We start from the raw sequence: 19759 nt of genomic DNA on the forward strand, positions 1-19759 counted from the left end.
ATGTTTCTGGTCATCAAACACATTTAACCATTAGTCAAATATAACACAAGTAAACACAAAATGCAGTTTTTAAATGATGGTTTTTATTATTTAGGGAGAAAAAATCCAAACCTACATGGCCCTGTGTGAAAAGTAATTGCCCCTGAACCTAATAACTGGTTGGGCCATCCTTAGCAGCAATAACTGCAATCAAGCGTTTGCGATAACTTGCAATGAGTCTTCTACAGCTCTGGAGGAATTTTGGCCCACTCATCTTTGCAGAATTGTTGTAATTCAGCTTTATTTGAGGGTTTTCTAGCATGAAGCGCCTTTTTAAGGTCATGCCATAGCATCTCAATTGGATTCAGGTCAGGACTTTGACTAGGCCACTCCAAAGTCTTCATTTTGTTTTCTTCAGGCATTCAGAGGTGGATTTGCTGGTGTGTTTTGGGTCATTGTCCTGTTGCAGCACCCAAGATCGCTTCAGCCTGAGTTGACGAACAGATGGCCGGACATTCTCCTTCAGGATTTTTGGTAGACAGTAGAATTCATGGTTCCATCTATCAAAGCAAGCCTTCCAGGTCCTGAAGCAGCAAACCAACCCCAGACCATCACACTACCACCACCATATTTTACTGTTGGTATGATGTTCTTTTTCTGAAATGCTGTGTTCCTTTTACGCCAGATGTAACGGGACATTTGCCTTCCAAAAAGTTCAACTTTTGTCTCATCAGTCCACAAGGTATTTTCCCAAAAAGTCTTGGCAATCATTGAGATGTTTCTTAGCAAAATTGAGACGAGTCCTAATGTTCTTTTGCTTAACAGTGGTTTGCGTCTTGGAAATCTGCCATGCAGGCCATTTTTGCCCAGTCTCTTTCTTAAGGTGGAGTCGTGAACACTGACCTTAATTGAGGCAAGTGAGGCCTGCATTTCTTTAGACGTTGTCCTGGGGTCTTTGTGACCTCTCGGATGAGTCGTCTCTGCGCTCTTGGGGTAATTTTGGTCGGCCGGCCACTCCTGGGAAGGTTCACCACTGTTCCATGTTTTTGCCATTTGTGGATAATGGCTCTCACTGTGGTTCGCTGGAGTCCCAAAGCTTTAGAAATGGCTTTATAACCTTTACCAGACTGATAGATCTCAATTACTTCTGTTCTCATTTGTTCCTGAATTTCTTTGGATCTTGGCATGATGTCTAGCTTTTGAGGTGCTTTTGGTCTACTTCTATGTGTCAGGCAGCTCCTATTTAAGTGATTTTTGATTGAAACAAGTGTGGCAGTAATCAGGCCTGGGGGTGGCTACGGAAATTGAACTCAGGTGTGATACACCACAGTTAGGTTATTTTTAACCAGGGGCAATTACTTTTTCACACAGGGCCATGTAGGTTTGGATTTTTTCTCCCTAAATAATAAAACCATCATTTAAAAACTGCATTTTGTGTTTACTTGTGTTATATTTGACTAATGGTTAAATGTGTTTGATGATCAGAAACATTTTGTGTGACAAACATGCAAAAGAATAAGAAATCAGGAAGGGGCAATAGTTTTCACACCACTGTGTGTGTGTGTGTGTGTGTGTGTATGTGTGTATATATATATATATATATATATATATATACATATACATATACATACATACACACACACACAAGGTATATATATGTATACTGTATATTGTCTGGTGCAAGACTAAAAATTAAGACAAATTATAAAATGTTTATGTTTTGCCTCATTTTTCTTTCAGATTTCACATGTCAGTTATTACATTTTGATACAGTTGACATTTAAAGACAGTGCACAAACATTAAAAGTATAATATATTTGGTGCTCTGATTACTGGTTTTTAATTGTGACACAAAAATAAAGTATTCAAGAGCAACACAATATGCATCAGTTCTATAAACCTGAATATTTTAGATACATGGAGAGACAGACAAATTAATACATTTTAAAAATATGGTGTTGGGTGTGATCTGCTAGTTTAAAGTAATTCAGTTTTAAGTGTAGACGAATAAAAGAGGACTGTGTTTGATTGAACAAAAGATGTGCCTTTAAGAAATTTTCTTAAACTGTTAACAAAAGTGTTTTTGTGGCTATAGACATTTAAATGCATGCCTGTTAACAGAACAGAAAGAGTGGAGTAGGCAGAAACAAAACTGCTTACATCAAAATACTCCTACAATAGAGGACTATAAGGGAAGGCATATAACGTATTTAGAGAAGACAATTATACCCCTTGTTTCAAGAGAAACAATACAAATTCATTCCTTGAATTCATTTTGTTTGTTTAAAAGTGGTGATGAAACATCAATATGCAGGATCTGTTTGGTGTTTGGTCTATGAATATTAAAAATGCCCAGAAAGAAAAAGGAAATCCAAACAATCCAGTGAAAAATGAACAGTATTAAATATAAGAGGAATAACACAATTAAAATTTCAGTATTATAAAATGTTATCTTCAGGCAAGATGAAGAAGGGGCCTGAGTTACCACAAAAGCTTGCATATTGTAATCTTTTTAGTTAGCCAATAAAAGGTGTCATTTTGCCTGACTTCTCATTACATCCATAATGGCTAACACGGTACAACACCCTAGAACAACAATATAATAAAATTAAAAATGCAGTTCAAAATAACATTTTCATAAGAAAGCAATAGTAAAATCTTTGGAATTTCTTAAAGCAAAACTTTGATAAGTTTTCTATTAATCATGAAAACATTTTATTTATTAGCCTATGCTTCAGAATAACCATTTTTATTAATGACTAAAGTGCATTTCATGTACAAAAATGTGCATATAAAATGTATACAATGCTCAAATAAAGACATTCCTTATCTGACCATTTGGACATGGGATGAAGAATAGTATTGATTATATAAAATTGTCAAAATTATGAAAACATTCAAGAGTATAATATCAACATTTTCTTAATGTTTGTGCAACTTTCAGTAAAAATAATCAAAATGTAATTGTTACTTAGGTCACTGTATTATGCCCCCATGTATAAGGCTGATTTTAACAATTCATTCAACAAAGAGGTACGTATCTGACTGGTCACTGTTTCAAACTTGAATTTATCAAATCCCTTTAAACATGAAACTGAAAGCAGAAGGCTATTTTACTCTTTGTGTAAGGCAGTGCATTGAATAACCATTTGTGTTAAAACAAAACAAATAACCATCTAAAGAGTTAACATGTCTGGCTTATCTTGTGCTCTACTATATATAATGTGCTTTAGTGCACAAAATGACTAATTATACACTTAAAACTTGTATATGACATTAACTGAGGAGGCAGGAGATTTAGATTCGTCATTCTTAAGCTCTACTAGTTATTTCTCATATTTCAAAGCAGAATCGGGCTCAAGCATTACACTATTTTACTTGTAAAATTGTTCTTTAGGTACTTACTCTCTGAATCGACGGCTGTGAATTTTGGTGATAGCAGAAGTTGCCATTGGACTGCCTATTCCTGAACTGGCAGGAGATCCTTGAGACACTGGGGTTATGCTGTACGGGGAATTCTGAGAAGCAGGAGAAAGCGATGCATCACTGGGCACACTCAACCCCAACTCTGAAAGATAAAATTATTATTTTTCAATGCCTAATTTTTAACATGGTGTCAAAAGAAAATTATTATAAATGCACAGTTAGGAATACAACTGATATTGTCACTGTTTCTGAATGTATACCTGCACTTGAGTAAATGCTGCAATTTCTGCAAAGCAGAAAAGGTCAAGTAAAATGCCAGAAACAATTAAAAAAAATTTGTATCAAACCAATGCACAAACATTAAGTATCATTCTGATTTTTATTAAACACTGCCTGGCATTAGTGAAGGGAGCCATGATTGATTTTGATCAACTGCCTGCAAGTCCCTACACTGTAAGAGACATGTTGTCCAAGATCTTGTCCCATTGGTTAAGGGTGTAGTCATGACAGATGAGGACCCCTCCCTATCACCATTTTTTAGTAACTCAATAATCATTTTGTCAAACTAAGAAAACAGAGAAACTAGGCAGAGACCCAATAAAATGATTATAAATTATTCCAGGAATATGAAACTCTTATTTTAAGTGCTTAAATGGAAATAGAAGGGTACAAATGACAGCTGGGAAAGAGTGGCCAACGCACCATTTTTCAAACACTGAAATGTAAATATGACATTTGATAAGGAGTATGGTTAAAAACAGTACAATAATTAAGACATTAACCTTAAATATTACCTCTTATGTGAATTATGAGCCAAGCTTTGTTAGGCTTTTTGTAGAAACATTTTCGTACTATCTCCCAAACATTACTTAAAAAGTATAAATGGGTCTAAAAAATTTAATGTCAAAGATTCCACCAGGAAGAAACAGAACAAGAACAGAGGTGGGAGAGAGCAAGAGGATCCTCCTGGCTACATTCCAAGAAGGAAAGACATGTATATTAGATGGCAACCTTCTGTCTGACTTGTATGAAAGATGATTATAAAGCAGAATTATTTTTGCTGTAATGGAGCTAACAATTTTTAGACAGTGTTTCTGATATGCTCTTAAGCTGCATTTGTTTACCACTGCATTTCTGTCACTCCTGCCACCTTTCTTCATTCATAAGAGAAATAAATGCTGATTTTCATTCAACACATTGAGCTGCTTCACATGGTAGTATGCGAAGGCAGGGGAACCTATAACACCTATAAAGTTTAGTTCCAAGTTAGACGTTCACTTTGGCATTAGGTACGCTTGTCAGTGCCCCTTTTTTGGCCATATACTCTTCGTATTCCATTGCATGATTATGTTATCAAGTGAAGAAATAAACTGCTCATATTACATTTAGTCGTGGCAACTTATTTTTGTCAGAGTTTACATTTGACTTCTGTGTTTCTGAGTATTCTGTTTGCTGTAGCCTAAATATGAACCAATAATAATAATTCTTTGCATTGATATAGCACTTTTCTCACTACTCAGATTACTCAGCAATTGCAGGTTATGGGCCTTGTTCAAGGGCCCAACAGAGCAGAGTCCCTATTGGCATTTACGGGATTCAAACTGGCAACCTTCCAATTGCCAGTGCAGATCCCTAGCCTCAGAGCCACCACTCCGCCTAAATGATCAACATTGCATCTCATTTAGATAGCAGTAACAGTTTTAAGAGGAAAGCTCCTGAAAGCACATGATATTTTACAGAGCAAATTAAGTTTGGTGTGAGCTTCTTTCTGTAGGCATCAGTAAATTTTCGATATGCTGTTCAGCCCTAACCCAGAGTACTGGTGATTATACCACAAAAATATTGCAATTCTCTACTTATCAATTTTTCCCAGCAACCCTACCTGGAAAAACCTTGCTAATATTGCTTATTAATGTCATTATTTATCAATAAAGCTTACCTTCTTGAGATACTCCTTCATGGGACTGATCATCGATGAAGTGCAAGTTTAAGTCCCCTTGTTCTTCTGGCTCTGTAAGATTATGATCAACGGAATATTTGCCTTTCTTTACTTCTCTCTCTTTTAGGATTATCTAGTGTGAAAAAAAGAGGAATTTAATTAAGGCCCGCATCCGTATAGCTTCTGAGTTTTAGAACATGAGAATATCAGTTTACTGTACTTTTTAGAAGCTGAAATTAAGATTGGCACAAAAAGAAACCCTAATCTCTATATAAATATCTACACTTGAATGGACATATAGCAGTAACATCAGCACTCCTATCCAGTAAAAGCCACAGTTTAAAGCACTCAAGATAATCTTGCATCTGCCAGTATTTCCCATGGGTAGTCCAGTTTTTTTTACCACACCCAAATGATGTACAAAAAACAACTAAAAATAGACTTTCCATTTCAGTAGCATCTTCATTTTCCCCATCACCATATCATGATGATCACAAATTTAAAAAAAGTGGGTTTAAAAAAATAAACTTGACACTTAAGTAAAACCTCTCTTCACTACCAGTTTTCTCTCCCACTCACAAGGGTCTTTAAGAAAGGACATAAAGGAAAAGATTGTGAGTATCGACTGACAAATTCATCTTTTTTAAATGTATAGCAGGAAATGCCATTGTGTTATTCCTTGTAGAATACAAACAGAAAACAAAAGTATTTCAATTTTGAACTTTGGAAGTAATGAGAAAAAAAAAATGCAGGACTTGACTTACAAGAACTACCACAGACTCAAGGAAGTACCAACTAATTACAACATATACTGTATAAGAGGTAGAAGATCTCCTCTCATGCAAGGGACTAATGAGATCTTCAGGGCATCTATTTTAAGCATGGCATAGATAATAAAAAACATGGTTGGGAATATTTCCCAAACGCCTTATAGGGTCTATAAAGTGAAAAAGGGTGAATTTTTCAGAATCTTTTACAGTTTGCATTGCATTTTCATTGCCAGAGTGACTCAGTCAAACCACCCTCATAAAGCATAATATAAAATACAGAATAGTTAACACCTTGGGGGAATGTAGATTTATACATATACAATGATTTGCACCCCAGGGAAGAGGAGTATAAAGGGTTGTAAAATATTCACCATTGGGTGAATTACCTTAATCTGCACTAAAAAAAAGAGAGAATCAAGCCTTTAACTGAAGTAAATTTATTCTGAGAAAAAATAATTATTTCTTGATGAGGAAATATGCTTAACAAAACCACATGTGCTAGGATTATTGGCACCCCTGTGTTTGATACTTTGTACAATCTGCCAATAAAACAGGACAGAGCTGGAGAATCCAGAGCAGGCAATCTTAAACCACTCCCCTTAACAGAATCTCTGTAGATTATTCATGTCAAAAAAGTCAAATTAAATCGACTGTGGCTCAAGGTTACATGAAAATAAAATATGGAAACTTCTAAGGTGAATATTTTTTCTAGGCACTGTAACATATACCAGTAGCAGTCATTCTCAGAGGCCACAATCAAAAGGTGGGCAGCAGACTTTCAAAATGATGTGGCATCTCTCAAAGACAAAAAAAAAAAAACAACAACATCTGGCTATACTCTTTACAAAGAAAAAAAATAATGTTGCCAACTGTGGAGCGAATTGTAAAAGGAAAAAAAAAGACTGACGAATAGCAAACACTTTTGCAGTAATGCATCACCTGAATTAGTTTGTTATGAAAAATTAAACACAAGCATGCTGTATGCTCAAAATATTGACTCCTTAAATGAAGCATCAATACATCCATGGAGTAAAATACAACTTCAAAATATCATCGGCTATCCCAAAGCACTACATCACATAAAGTCCATCAAGATCAAAACAAAACTATGAAATAATCATCCAAAATGTAGTCGGTCTAACCGATTGTTTGATGAATGTTTATAAGGAAAAATGAGTGAATTGCAAAATGTACACCCAAAACATTAAGCTTTAAATTCTGAACTGTGGCAATTTGTTTAACAATGTGTAGTTTAAGATAAAACATACTTTTTTAAGTGCTGTTGGCCTCTTGACCTTGGGAATCTCTCTCTCCTTTCCTCTTTTTACTCTGGGAGGTGCGGAGTCCAGAATATTGTGAGGCAGAGAGTATGGCTGACTTTTAAATAAAGACCTCTTACTGCTTGAATCCTTGGTATGAAAGGGAGTTGAGGTGCCAACTGAAAATAATAAATTATATTTTTTAATTAAAAATATTCAGAATTACAACAGGACTACACTTTTTATTATACTTTATCAGTAACTAAGTCAAAACGATTACACCACATTTTTTCATTTTTCCCCATCACTCCTTTTTTTTTAGATCACCAAATAGTGGTAACCAATGTGGATACCACCAAGGGCAAGGGATTAATAAGTCAGTGATTCTGTGCATGCAACCACACTCATTGACACTGAGTCAGTGTAGAGTATCCAATTTACCCAACATGCAGTGACGGGTGCACATTTTTGGGGCCCTGAAGCTTGTACTGTTATGAGGGCCCATTTGCAACCAGCAATAAGGTCTGGGTAACCACTGTTATATTCTGCAACGGGGCTGACCCATGACAGCACCAGAAATTGTTTTAAAATTTAACCACTACATCTCAGATTTTGATTAAAATTGTTGAATTACACTGTATGACTAATATTAAAAAAACCCTTCTCATACAGTAGACACTCAAAATTGTTAAACAATCTGGATCAAATTTGCTTCTTCTTAAGCAAGAAAGCTTAAGCTTCATCAGTTTCACAGTAGATCCGCTCTTGCCAACATGTATGTCTTTATGATGTGAAAGGAAACCTTGAAAACCCACAAAGAAAGGAAGAAATTAGGTGAACTCCAGAGAAAGGTGGGGACAGCTAACCAATTTTACTGTAGCCAGCACCTCTATACCCTCAGGTTAAAATACAAATAGACATTATTAAAATTACAGAAACCAACAAATCCATGACTTTCACCTACATTTATTTATATATATATTATTATTTTTTTTTCCCCACTGTAAATGACTTGATCAGTGATCAGTAAATTGGATGACCTAAAATGACTTTCTTCAGTGACAGCTTTTCTAAGCTTTTTGGCCAATAAGTTTTTTCAGAGAGCAGGCAGGCAGACCTTAGAATAGAGAGAAGACCAGAATATTGACTTTTATGTTAAAGAAAGTGTTGTAATAAACTCCTGTTGTCCTGTCCATAGAGAAGAACAGAAGACATGCATGTTGTCCCAGGTAAACTTGCAGTAGAAAAAAAAGAGATCCAACATTTTTGACAGAAATTAAAGGAAAAGCTGCTTTACTGAATTCAAACAGGATTCAGAAAGGACTAAGAAGAATACTCTGACCCAGTTACCTGTATAAGACAGTGGTTTAGTATTGGTTAGCTGCCGAGCCTTCATAGCTTGCTGCTGTTTCTCCAGTGCCGCAAGCATATCCCCAAGGTCTAGCTGAACTGGAGTTTTACTCTTCTTCCCTGCAGCTTTAGTTAGAGCTTCCTGAAAAGAAATTTAGGATAAATGTCAAAGTGTGATTCTGCATTTCTATAAAATGCACTGGGCTCTTAAATATTGTCATAAAAAAATCCTACATTTCATTTGGATGCAAGGAATGTAATTGTTTTTGAAGGCAGCTAGAAAACACAGTGAGTTTATCTGAATCATTTTTGTAAAAGATATGAAGTATAAACCAGCCCTGTCTGTCAGTGTTGCTAGTGGGCTTCAAAACACTTCCTAATTCAGAATTGCTTCAGTTTTTTTCATCAACTTTAATTTTAGAATTAAGTACTACAAGGAAGAGTAGGATAAAATGATATATAGGTAACTGATGACCAATTATTCATTCAATGTAACAGTATTCTGTTGGGACAAAAACATTTAGTCATACAGCAATATTCTAAATTCCTGTATCTTTATGTGTAGTCAAATTCAGCACAGCAAAGGAATAAAAAGCTGTTTGAAAACATTGGAAATAAAGACTGAGATTGAGTGTGTATTGATAACTGTAACTTGCAATGGACTGTGAGGCCGTTCTTTCTACTTAATACTGCCCTGTGACCCTATGCAGTATGTGGACTAAGCAGGTATAACAAAATAAATCAATGAACGACTGCAGTGGGCTGGCACCCTGCACAGGGTTTGTTTCCTGCCTTGCGGCCTTTGCTGGCTTGGATTGGCTCCAGCAGACCCCAGTGACACTGTAGTTAGGATACAGCGGGTTGGATAATGGATGGATGAAACGGAGAGATGAAGTATTATTGTACTTTCAAATATCAACCTATTAATTGTGTTACCTGCAATTTCTTTTGCTCCATGCTTATTTCAGAATATTCCTGAGCTGTAGCAAGGGCAGCTGCCAAGGCCTTCTTTCTCTGACTTTTTGCTCGTTTAGGGACAGAGGTTGTGATTGGAATTGGAGTCTGTACAATGTTGATAGGAGAGTTCTCAGGCAGATTCTCCAGCTATCAAAAACACAAGTTCGTGTATGACAATTTTAATACACCAATACAACTGATAAAAGTTTTGCATGAAAATATTCAAGAATAAGTTTTAAAATTAATTTTCTTATATCTAAAAATTCTATATTCAATATTACCATTTAAGGGAAAAATTGTGTACAGCCAACCATATGGACATAAGCAGGTAGAGGAAAAACAAAACCTGAAAAATAAGGGCTTAGTCACATAACTACAGGTGGACATGTCTACAAGGGAGCATTAGCCCTTAAATGACCCTGGTTTAATACTTTTTATCAAATATTCTAGATGAAAAAACAAAAAATATTGCATATGCAGTATATATCATATGCAATCATTTCACCATCAAATAAATATAGGCATTTTCTTTTATTCAAAATGAACTTTCCTGCTAGCAATATGAATGGCATTTACATGAGGATGTAACACAGGCTAATTTTATTCAGGTAATCACATATGGTAAGTTTGTCATGCCTGAATGAATTTTGTTCTAAGACATTAAGTTAGATTACCAATTTGTGTTTAGGAAAGCAGTTCACCATTACGGGTAACAAAAACTAACCCAGAAACAGAAGGTGACATGTTTAAATGTTTTTGTGCAACCGTGCATGTGGATTGGACAAAAGATATTTAGTGTCTGCTATGAGCAGTAGCATCTACTAGAAGAATGTCATATTTGACTATTTTATATATCCATGTAGTGTTTTTAAATGTCAATTTCAATTAAATACAAAGTAATCTTAACAGTTACATGGAAGGTGAAACTCAGAAGATGGTGAAGATGAAATACTACAGCAGTAGTAGTACTGTTGCTTATAAAGAGTATAGAGTGAAATACTTGCTTGCATGTTTGACCAGCATCTAAAATATTTATCTATTAATGCACAATATATATTGAATAAAAATGCAACATGAAGAGTAATAACTTAGGATATTATAAGGAGGAAGAAATTTAATTATCTGTATTCCTGTTATGGAAGTAAATATTAAGTTCACAAATAGGCAGCAAGTTTCTGATTTTAGACCAATCACAGACAGAAGTTTTTTCCTAAATAAATTGAAGTGATAAAGTCAGATACCAGGTTCTTGGGGATTTTGGACTGCATTTGTTCAGTCTTATTTCTTGAAACGGCAGCTACGGTATTTAGGTCAGGAAATTCTTTTTCATCCTTTTAAAAATAAAAAAAAAACAACACTAGGTAAAAATGGCAAGACTACCTTCTCCGTTATTATATTTTATAATGAATAAAATAGCATTTGATATTTTAATCAGTAACATCACGTTTAATTATTTTTTTGCATTGTGATATTAATAAATGATGTAATATACTGTAAAAACAAAGCTCAAAAATACACCAATTTGAGTAAGAAGGCTAGTATGTGTTTTAAACCATCTTTCCTAGAAAATTCACAGAAAATTAAAAATGTATTCAAAGTTCAATAATCAGTACAAAAAATTAAGTCCATCCATGCATATGGGCATAAACAATTATTTAACTACTACAAACATGCATCAGTATAAGAATTTTTTTTTTTTTAAATTAATTTTACCATACCTCAAAATACAAAGGTTCTGTATCCGGCTTTGTTCCAGGTAAATGGCCAATAGTCGGAGGTTTACCATCTGGCCTTTTCTGCAAGCTCAGTTTTCTTTCGCATGAAACACTCTGTCCTCTTCCTCGGTAACCATTCTATGAATTAAGCATGAACGGAGTACATCATTACTGGTTGAAGTTAAGGAGCATTAAAAATAAGGTTAAATATTACATTTTAATTCTTTATTTTGACAACTTTTGAACTCCATGCTTCTTGTTCTTCTTCTTTATCTTCACCTTTTCTAACTTCTATATGAGGTAGACATGTTTGACCGGTCTTCTGTATAGAGCTAAGTCCTGCACCTACTCCAGAGTCTGACCCTTCTCCTTAAGTCTTTTTCCTTTCTTACCCACCCCCTTTTATTTTCCTTTTCCATCACTCTTTTACCAATATTACCTATTATCTCTCCTCATTAAATGCCCATTTCACATACTCTGTCCTTTGTAACTCAACACATCCACCTCAACATTTTCACTTCCGCCACACCCAACTCTTGCACATCTTTTTCTGCCCATGTTTTAGTTCCATTACATCATTGCTGGTCTTAAAAGCCTCAACTTTAACCTTCACCTTGTTTAGCTGACCATATAAAACTTCTAATACCTTCTCCAGTTGTTCCAACCATACTGCACTCTGTGGTTATCTCAAAGTCCAGTTCTCTATCATTGGTCACCACTGATCCTTGGCATTTAAACATACCGTCTCTTTTTAACAGCTTTCCCTACAAGCTAACTTCTAAATCCTGATCACTATTAAACCTCAAAAATGTAGTCTTTTTCATGTTTAACTTCAATTCTCTATCTTACAATCTCCTTCACCATTCTTCTAACTTCAATTCAATTTCCTCATTTCTGTTGTTACACAGCACAACGTTTATTCTTTGTCCGAGTTTAAGTTCATCTATAACAAGTAACAGCTATTAGGTAGAGAGATCAATGCATGAATGGATACATAAATAAAACTAGGAAACACATTACCATTGCATAATTCCTTTGCTCGGACAACTTTCCACCCTTAAAATATGGAGAAGTTCTATCAAACCAGGACCTTTGAGTAACCTGTGAGGCAACATTGACCCAGGTTGTACCTAAGTAAAAAAAAATTTAAATGTAAAGCCAATTACTTAGGCAAAAGCCAGTGACCATCTATCTGAAAAATATACATGTATTTGTGAGGAGATCAAAAAGTTGAGAGCCCGAATGTGAAAGGGATTTTTAAGATGCTAATTTCATAACTTGCTAAAGATTTGACACTACTTGCTAAAATAAATAAATCAGAAGTTTTTAGCATTTCTATGCGTTTCATGTTTAAGAATCAAATCAACATGGATGCCAAAAACTCAATTACTGCACTGTCACTGAATTTCTAAGGCTACAGAACAGCATAACTTTTTTAGGTTAATTCCTTCCTACTGAATGTGTATCAGGACCACTCTTCTTCATATGCCACAAACTTAGATGGGATGCAGGGTTCTATTGTGGAAGGTTTTCTCTCCAATCAGACATTATGTCTGACTGCCTTCGATATCGAGGACGTCATACCGTAATGGAGAATCAAACAACGATGGTACATGAGACAGCAAACACTACAGGGATTAGGTACGGGCAATGGAATGTGTAATTCAACATAAATAAAGTCCATGCAAGTTAACTCCTAAAAAGAAGCAGCACTGTATCCAATTTTCTAAGAATCTCAGCCTTCTGAGAAATGGAAAAAATAATACATTAAATTACTATGATAAACTACTATGACCCAGAGTTCAAATAATCAAAACAAATGCAGTATGGTGATTCTCAAACACCAAAGAAATTCAAGGCCAAAGCAAGTGCCAGCATGACATCATGATACCGAGGGTGTAGTCCACAGATGATTACAAACCTTAAAAGGCCCATATAACTTGTTGATATTGCACTGATTTTGTCTGCCACTTGCAACAATAATTCAAGGAACAGAAACAAGGAGCTGTCAACCCTCATCTTTCCATTTCAAAAGCTCTTCTGTACAACTTTGTATTTGAAGAGATGGCACTCACACTTTATTCTCTGCACCTATCTCCCCACGGAGCTCTTACCTGCTTCCCAATCTGAACGCCTACCAACGTGCGATGCACAAAACCAATGATGACGACATCAAAGCAGCTACAGTAATCCCTTGCTACTTCGCGGTTCACTTTTCGCAGATTCACGACTTCGCGGGTTTTTAAATATAGTAGTAGTATTTCCTAGTCTAAGAACAACAAAACAAGTTCGGTGACTAAGTGCGTTGTAACACGGGCTGTGATTGGTACATGGGAGGGAGACGACAAATAATAGCTTCCCGCTTTCTAATCGGGCCCGTGATTGGTGCTTTGACTGATGCCCAGCTCCCACAGCACCTCCCCTTGTCTCGCTGTCGCGGCCATTTCGCTTCAAGCTTTCTCGCCAAGCAGTTTACTTTACACTGTACTGTGTGTGATTTTTTTGTGGTTTCTTTGTGTTGAACTTCGCTTCAGTTTTCACCCCCTGCAATGGCTCCCAAACGTGCTTCTTCTTCCAAGGCTGGTGCGGAGTCTAAAACGCCAACAAAGAATAATGACGATCGCTGAGAAGGTGAAACTTCTGGATATGTTGAAGGAAGGGAGAACGTTCGCGGCTGTGGCTGCAGACTGGCTAAGAATCTGCATGAGTGGTCACAGGAATGGGACGACGATATGGTTCGATCGGTCCACTTTTGCAACAAGGTCGACGACGTCATTACCGCCTACAAGCTGCTCTTCGACCGGAAAAAGAAGCAGCGGCAGCAACTGCCGATCACAATGTTTTTGCAGCCCGGCAAAAAAGAGCCAGTTCCTACTGCTACAACGGATACACCTTCGGAAACCGTGGAAGAGGTGCCCCAGGAAATGGCACCGCTGTCTGAAGAGACGTAAAATACAGTCATCGGCTGCGCAGTAAAAGTCATCATCACCTTTATTGTCATCATTTTCACTGCATAGCATATTGATCACCATCATCACGTCATATATAGGTACGTGTACTTTGCTATACAGTAACTGTAAACTTATCTACCGATTTCATATTGCTTAACAGTTGTCCCTGTTATTAATAGAGTAAAGGGTGGGTTGTAAACAGTACAGGGAGGGTTTAAAAACATCCAAATACACGTTAAATAATTAAATAAATATGGTGTCCCTACTTCGCTGAAGTTCAGTTATTGCGGCCGGACTTGGAACCTATCTCCCGCGATAAACAAGGGATTACTGTATAGAAGAATATTTGTACAAGCAAGACAAAACATTTTAGGTAGCACAGAAAAGCTTTTTTATAACAAGTATAACAGTTTTTATGGGGATTATGCTGAAAAGTACTGTATGGTTGGTTTCACTTGTATTTCTCAGGCTCATACTTTTTGATCATACCCTCATATATACAATTTGTTTAAAACACAAAAACTTACCGGACGTCACTAAAGGTTCAACAGCCTGAGAGATTAAAAAAAAAAAAAGTTAAAATGATTTTTTTTGGGGATATATCAAATATAGTTATAATAAATAATAACCACTATTAAAAAAAAATCGAATGTTTAGTTTGCCTTAATAAAGCTGTGGCAGTATATAATTGAAGACTAATGTTTAATTACATGGAATGAAGTATCTTAAATTGTTCAATAAAAATAATTTTTTTCTCCCTGCTTGGTTACAAATGGGTACACACATGCACAAGCATTATCACTGTATGAAAATATCTATACCGATTTTGTTCAAGATAATAAATGGTTCAGTTCTCAGAACTGAAGCCTTCATTCAGATTGACCAATTTATTTTTGAGATATCACTTCTGCTCTCAAAAAGGTCAAATTGAATTTAGGGATCTCTAAAACACATGCATTTTGGCCCTGCCACAATAATTTCTCTATATAAATACCTACAGTACAAATAAGAAAAGTAATACCATACAGAACCAACTGATATGGTTTGTAAAATATTAAAATTAGATTTTAAAAGTGATTACATATTAGGAAAACACTATTAGTGATACATTTAAGATGCACATAATAAATTGTTTTTGTAGATTGGTACACTAAGATGAAACATATTCCTTTTTATGCCAAATCTGCAACAAATAATCTTAACACAATGCTAACTGCTACTAAATTCTTCAAGTCTTTTAGATAAGCCCACAAGCTTTATGCATGTTAATCACACACAAAATTTAAGTGACCAAATCTTAAAATTGTAGTACATACAACACCACTGCTAGAATCCAATGGGCGTGTTCCCAAGGTGCCTGTCTGTTGGTGATGGCTGTGCTTAGGGCTACAGTATCCGCTGTCACTGTCAATATCGGCTTCACTTGCACCATGTTCACTAGAGGATTCTGCTGTTGGATGGGATGCCCTTCTTCTTCTTGTCTTGGTCTTCCACACTAAAGGACTTGCCCTTTCTGATAGCGACCTACTGGCTATTTCACCAGGAAAATCTAATAATAAAAAACAATAGTAATGATTCAGTGCGTAAAAAAAACCCAATCCAGATCTATACTAAACGTAGATACATTTTAAGTCACTTTGACAAAACACGAGGTAAATAAAACAAACTCTTTCAGTCAAGGATATAATGGCCGATAGGTAATAAATTGAGCTAGGCATCAGGTTAATTCCCCAGCTCTACCATTACAAAACGCACAAACGAATCCAACCCCATAGAAAAGCTAACTGCAAGAGACTGAAAGGTTTATTACATTTTTATTTATAAGCAGCAAATAATTTACATAATGACTCACTCACCATTTTAAAACTCTGCACATTTTTGTTAGTTAATCCTAAATCTGAATACAAATTTGAATAAAGAATGCACCTAAAACCCTGACAAGACTTTTCACTTTTTAAGCACCAAGCACTTTAGTTACTTTGCTTGAAAATGGTATACAGCATTTATACTTTCTGCAGCTTTTTTTCACACCAATATGAACTAAATAAAACACAGAAAACGTATGTACTTTATTATCATTAGCTTAAGTAACAAGGTGTGCATGTTAGGCGAGCTATAGAATGGCTATATGCAGATTAAACAATGCTTTGTTTTTTAAAGGGCAGTTTAAGATTATCTTGAAAATTTTAATACTTAAAGTGAACAGACAACTGCAAAACACAAAATTGTGTTGTATGTCGATTTTCTCATCAAGGGACAAACTGTAATGTGGAGGAATGAGCAGCTTATAAATATTTACCAGCATTCTCAACAGCTTTGAAAAGAACAGATGACAAGAAAGTAAATTAAGAAAAGGTGCGCCCGTCTTTAATTTTATCAGGAAGACATTCAAAAATCGTAAAAGAAACCAATATTTAAAGAAAAAACATTTCTTGGATTAATCTAATGGAAATTACAAGAGTTAAATAACTAAGCAAAATATTTTTCATTTAGCAGTAAAATAAATGCAAACCTGTTTGCTGGGAGGCGTCAACCAAAAGGACAGTCTTGGATCTGCTGTCCGGGCCTGAAGCACTGATCTCTTTCTGAATTGCCACACTCCTCATAAGTGGTCGCTTACTTCTTATCTGCTGTGGCAGCTGTTTAAGAAAATGTGAATAAAGTATTAAAGTCATGGATTCAAATATAAAGAGTGAGTGAAGAAACTTTTTGGTTAATTCTAAATTCAAAGCTGTCTACTCTGTACCACTCTGTTTCCAAAGCTATTTAAGGTCTAAATTGTTTAAATTTTGAGCCCTGTTAATTTCACATCGCAATAAACAAATATATTTGTGACATTACATGTCTCTGACAAAATTAGATGAAAGTAAATAAAAAGACTAAGTGTTGATTTTATGAGCTGCAAGTACTTAACATCACATAAACAACTGGACTGGTCTGACACCACAGTGGCACTGGATAAGAAGGGCCAGAGCAGACTGCACTTCCTGAAGAGACTTATTATTTTGATGTGTGCAGCAAGCTGCTGGAAATGTTCTACCAGTCCATTGTAGTAAGTGTGGCGTTGTACCTGTGGTCTCCTGCCGAAGCAACGTATGCTCAAAAAAAAAAAACAATGCCTGAACAAACCTATCAGAAAAGCCTGCTCCATCACATGGCAAACCCTGGACACACAGGAAGCTGTTACGGAAAAGAAAATGGTGGCAAAATTGGATGCTATCGTGAAAAATCCCTACCCTGAGCCACAATCTCATTCCACCATGGAGATATCTTCTGCCCGCTGCTATCAGTCAATCCAATGCTTCCTTCCAATGTTTGGTAAACTTTAAAAATCATTTTTAAGTGTCTGAAAAATATACATTTATGTATCTGTTTATTTATTGATTAGCTGTCTTATGAGTCTGAATCCTTTGATTTTGTAGGTTTCTGCTGCTGTATGTATCTGAATTTTATTTGGGCAAAAGTAGGTTTACAGCTGTTCATATGGAAAAGACATACATGCTATGATTATTACAACAGTTTTATTAACTCAATAGCTTTAAGAAGATGATCACAAATAATACAAACAAATACAACAATTAATAAATAATACAAGAATAAACTGTGTTTTGTGTACTCAAAACTGTAAACCTACTTTTGCCCACCCCTGTATGTACAGTAAGTCCACACACACAACTATATATTTACATAAATGTATTTTAGCAACATGACTATTATTTATTACTATTTCTATTAATGTGTGGTCATGTCAACTTAGGTGCACAGCAGGGACACATGAGTGTAGTTGTGGGTGTCTAGACATTATCCCAATAATATCAGATGTGAAGCAGGAAACAACCTTGCATAGGTGACCATCACTACATTACAAAACTTATTTGCATAGGGTTAAAATAGACCAACCAGATAATCTGACATGTACGTCCTTGAGATTTAAGATGAACATGTGAGTTACAAAAAAACTCCTCTTTACACAGTGTAAAACTAACTGTATTTAAGATCATTACCAACTATAGCATCACTATACACTTGAGATATGTTTCTCGTGAATAGCTAAGACCAAAATAAATGGTTCTGTATGGAGATTGTACTACGGAGTCTAATCAGTTGATAGATGCTAAATGATATGCTACATAAACTGGAACAGGAGGCACACTGGAAAGCTTTAACTCAATTCAGTTTCATATACAATTTAAAACTATTACAAATTAAGGGCAACTGAGCAAGTAAGGACAATGACTGGAATGGGAAGCTACAGAAGAAATGTCATTACTCCCAGTGCTTCAAACTGGAACCTAATTACTTGCGGTGAGACAGCGACATTCAGTCAAACAATTGTGGGGGGTTGTATTCACCCTTTGAAGGTCCCTGAAGAGCTGCCAGTACTCACTAGTATGCCAAGAAAAAGGTGATGGCACAGTGAAACAATCAATGGTGCAATACCAAGAATGTCAATCAGAGAGCTTGGGGGGTATGGCGGAGTAAAGATGGGTGGTCCCCATGAGGATTCATGAAGAGAAGCAGGTACCCTATGATGAAATTACAGCATACTGGTGAATACTGGCCCAATTCAAACTCTTACTTTTCCAAAGGATTTACAGATGCCAAGATTTTCCCCACTGGGTTTACTCCTAGAATTTCTCCTGCTTGAGATGGACTTGATTGAGAAGTGTGTGTTGCAATGGACAGCCAGGATTCTTATTTGGCAGGGATGCCTCTGTAACGGAAGGAGCTTGCCCATGGCAATACCTCCCCTGGGACAACAGAAGGGCAGCCACCCTGGCTTACTACACTGCCACAGGTTGGGAGTAAGGAAGCTCAACCCTGCTCGGGCCCATGGCCACCACTAGGGGGCACATGGAGAATGGCTGGGACCTATTCTGCAAGGATGCCACTGCAGCCAGAAGGAGATTGTGGAACACCTGGAGCACTTCCAGCTGCTCTATAAAGGGGGCCACCTCATTCCATTCAGGGAGCCGGAGTCAGGAGGAGGTGGACAAAGCTTGCCAGTGGAGGTGGAAGGAGAAAGGGAGAGAAAAGAAGGAAAGGACTGCGTTGTATAAGGTGGGGAGTGAAGGAAAAGCACCACCCCATTGAAATAAAGTCAAGTGTTGTGCTGGGTGTTTGAGAAGCTGTACACCTCCTGCTTTCCAGAGTATTCAACGAGACAAAGTGAGAACCACAACTGAGGTATTGTTTAACTGCAAAACTGGTAGGACATGTACACTTATTCTTTGAAGGGTTGCTCAATTCTCAATTTTTTTCTTTATTGGACATCTACATTTTCCAGTATTGGGACCTTATATTACTCACTTCTGCTGAAAGTATTCTTATTTTGGGATTTGTTGTTACCTAATATATGTAGTATGTAAGTGTCAGTAATGCTGCAGTAGTAGTGCATTTCAGAAAATCACTT

General features: G+C 36.2%; 1 protein-coding gene across 1 annotated transcript in view; it reads right to left on the reverse strand.

Moving 5' to 3' along the window:
* Positions 1–19759, reverse strand: part of secisbp2l (SECIS binding protein 2-like) — a 79025-nt gene that overhangs the window by 16476 nt on the left and 42790 nt on the right. Inside the window, 11 exon segments of the mRNA XM_039770349.1 lie at positions 3385–3547; positions 5345–5477; positions 7383–7552; positions 8724–8865; positions 9660–9827; positions 10922–11011; positions 11399–11533; positions 12416–12525; positions 14874–14898; positions 15663–15895; positions 16859–16985. Of these exon segments, the coding sequence (XP_039626283.1) occupies positions 3385–3547; positions 5345–5477; positions 7383–7552; positions 8724–8865; positions 9660–9827; positions 10922–11011; positions 11399–11533; positions 12416–12525; positions 14874–14898; positions 15663–15895; positions 16859–16985 (1496 nt within the window).

Source organism: Polypterus senegalus, chromosome 12 (assembly GCF_016835505.1).
Source record: "Polypterus senegalus isolate Bchr_013 chromosome 12, ASM1683550v1, whole genome shotgun sequence".
In the NCBI taxonomy this organism is placed as follows: Eukaryota; Metazoa; Chordata; class Cladistia; order Polypteriformes; family Polypteridae; genus Polypterus; species Polypterus senegalus.